The 2,918-nt window shown below is 41.0% G+C and overlaps 1 protein-coding gene across 1 annotated transcript in view; it reads right to left on the bottom strand.

The window, feature by feature from the left end:
- Positions 1-2,918, bottom strand: part of sv2ca (synaptic vesicle glycoprotein 2Ca) — a 26,139-nt gene continuing 23,221 nt past the window's right edge. The window contains exons 10-12 of the mRNA XM_046035326.1: positions 655-861; positions 280-439; positions 1-184 (exon numbers count right to left, since the gene is read on the bottom strand). Of these exons, the coding sequence (XP_045891282.1) occupies positions 1-184; positions 280-439; positions 655-861 (551 nt within the window). The remainder of the gene's footprint in view (positions 185-279; positions 440-654; positions 862-2,918) is intronic.

Raw genomic sequence — 2,918 nt, 5'->3', positions numbered from 1 at the left:
TTACATGAGGACATTTGCCCTGGTGTCAGGCAACCGGAGAGCAACCAGTCCTCCCCCGACGAGCACAGACGAGGCCATGAGGATCGGGATGGCCTTTGTGATTCCAACAAGAGAACCAAAAATCAGGTTCCCCAAGACTGCAGCCAGCTTACAAAGAGCGTTGCAGAACCCAAAGCCTGTTCCTCTGGGGAGAGAAAAATCAATGACAATAGGTGAGAAATGCGTTAAAATTGACTGAATCATCCATGGCATGTACTTATCTATTGTTTATCTCCTCACCTCCTGACAGTAGGGAATGACTCAGTTGTGACCACATCTAGGGAGTTCCAGGCAGAAATGCTCAGGCCGTTGTAAAGGCACAACATGAAAATCATCATGGACTCGCTGGTGCCAAACCACAAGAAGAAACAGCTGATGCCTGAAAGGACCATAGAGCCACCTGATGGACATACAAACACACACACAGGGCAAAAGTTGTAAAGTGCAAATGGCATTCATTTGACTAATGTTCAACTAAATTATAGGAAATAATCAAAAATTGCCTCTCACACTCAATGAGAGATGCCACACACATAGCATGAATCATTTCAACATCCTACAGTCAGTGTGAAAACCAATTACTCAAGTGCACACAAAAACATCCTCCATTCCTACCTAACATGGACAGACGTCCAATTTTGTCCATGAGAAGGGCGGACACAATGTTGCCTGGAAGAACAGCCAGGGTCCCAAGGAAATTGATGAAGTAAACCCAGTAGGCACTGTAGTCATCATCAAACGTCATCTGGCATCCCATCTTGTTGTGGGTGAAAGTGCTGTTGATCACCTCTGTGCCATCTATCAACTTGGATTCATCGATGTCTACCCAAATAATACAAAAATAAAAAATAATCAAAATTTTGCAATTATAAAACAGAGCCAATCTCAAAGAAGTATATTGTTTTCTTGTCTCACAACTGTTTGAAAATGGTTTTTTTTCACCATGATAGGGCTATGCCTGATGAATCAGAAAACGTACCATTCCGGCTGTGTATTCATGTCAAAGTAAGACTACAAGAAACTGTAATCCCAATATCTCACCTGTGTTAAAGAAGTAAGCATCAATGAAAGTACAGTTACGGAAGAAGGAGCCCACCGATGTCACATCATCAAAGTAGCAGTTCCGAAAGGTAGATTCAATGAAGGTGACGGATTTCAGCTTCATATTGATGAATCTGGAGAAGCACAGTTACATTCTGCTTTTAATATTCACACATAGTGGCTACAGCAACATTTCAGACCTTAATCTTCCTGTTTATATTTAACAGATATGTGTAATTATAAGGACCCTGTGATTTTGTATCCACAAACCCTGCTGGTAAGTTGACTTATCCTACCGGTCATTGATGAAGAGACCATTTTTGTGTATCTGGTTCTCCAGGGTGAAGTTGAAGGTGAAGTCTTCAATGCGTTCATTGTCGTGGATCTTCACTTTGGAGGCATAGTCATCTGCCTGAAGGTGTTTGATAACATCAGGGAACCAGACTGACAGGCCATAATACCTGCAACCAGAAGGATACAGCCATATCAGGATATGAAGAGAATCAATTGATCAGACAAAGAATGTGGATTTTAGACTGAGACCTGGCAAAAACATGTATAGATACTCTCTCAAACGTGCAGTCAGAGACAGTAGAAGAACAGGAGACACTTGTGGTTTCTGTTTGATTTTAAAGAGTGTTTTCAGGGTGTTTTTAAATCTCTGGCCGCTTTCACTGCTATCTCTGCTCCCACTGAGACACCAGTGGACCAGTATTGATCCACAGACTGAGATTGATTTCGGGACCATGCAACTTCTGCACAGCAGAGAGATCAACATGACAGAAATGCAATGTGGCCGCAAGCCCGACTGCCTAGCGCTATTATGTGAAAGGAGAAAAAAGTCATGTCTGATTTTTCTATGGCACAAATGACATCAGAAAGACACTCACCCGAATGACAGTGTGAACCACACTATGGCTAGTCGCATCATGTTTTCTCGCATAGGGTAGTTGAAGCACTTCATGAGATTCAGATAGATCTAAAGAGAGACAAGGGACTTGTTGTACTTGATGTGATCAGAAGACACATTTGGGATCAGATCAGTGAACAGAAATAAGTTTCATAATAAGAAAAGGCTTCTGCTGAAATAAAAACACAAATATTTACCCCATGTATTTCAGCCTTTATCCTAAAGAAAGCCTTGGAAACTGGGTTGCCAGTCTCTGACTCCATTTCCACCAGTTCATCCAGCTGTTTGGGGATCTTGATTCTGTTTACCTGGGTATGATGATTACAGTACAACACAATAGGTGTAAATTAATTTCTTGAGACGTGATCAGTCCGTTCACAGTCCAGTGGCTCTTACTGGGAAGTTGTCATCTTATATCTCTTCTATACTAGTTTGGTTCTCTGGACCACAACAAGCTCAAATTAATGACTAGCTTCCTCTGCAAGTCCCTCAAGTTTGTAATGAGATTTTAGTTCCATGCTCCGATTACCTGGAGCTCTCTACAAAGTACTCTTTAAACTTGTAATTACAGTTTTTCTCACTCACTTTAGTACATTTCTCAGATCTGAATTGAAATTCTCAAAACTACTTGTTGAACCTCCACATCATCTCGTCACTTGTGACGTCACTCGTGCACATCATAAAAGCAATTTTTCATTGTTTTGAAGCAAATGATTATGCACAATTGTCTGCTTTTTCCTAATTATTATTTGGTTATGTCATGCTGATCACAATGAATTATACTCTCTGTTTTTATTATTCAACTCTGTTGAATAGTCTCACCCCCCAAAACATCCAGGCACAAGTTCATTGCATAAGTCACTACATACAAAATGGCTGTACGCGTCAAAATCAAAGTTAAAGTGCGTGCGTGCTTGCGTGCTTGCGT

This window comes from Micropterus dolomieu, linkage group LG21, assembly GCF_021292245.1.
Source record: "Micropterus dolomieu isolate WLL.071019.BEF.003 ecotype Adirondacks linkage group LG21, ASM2129224v1, whole genome shotgun sequence".
Classification (NCBI taxonomy): domain Eukaryota; kingdom Metazoa; phylum Chordata; class Actinopteri; order Centrarchiformes; family Centrarchidae; genus Micropterus; species Micropterus dolomieu.
Note: the sequence above shows the minus strand (reverse complement) of the source record. Positions and strands in the feature narration are given on the sequence as shown.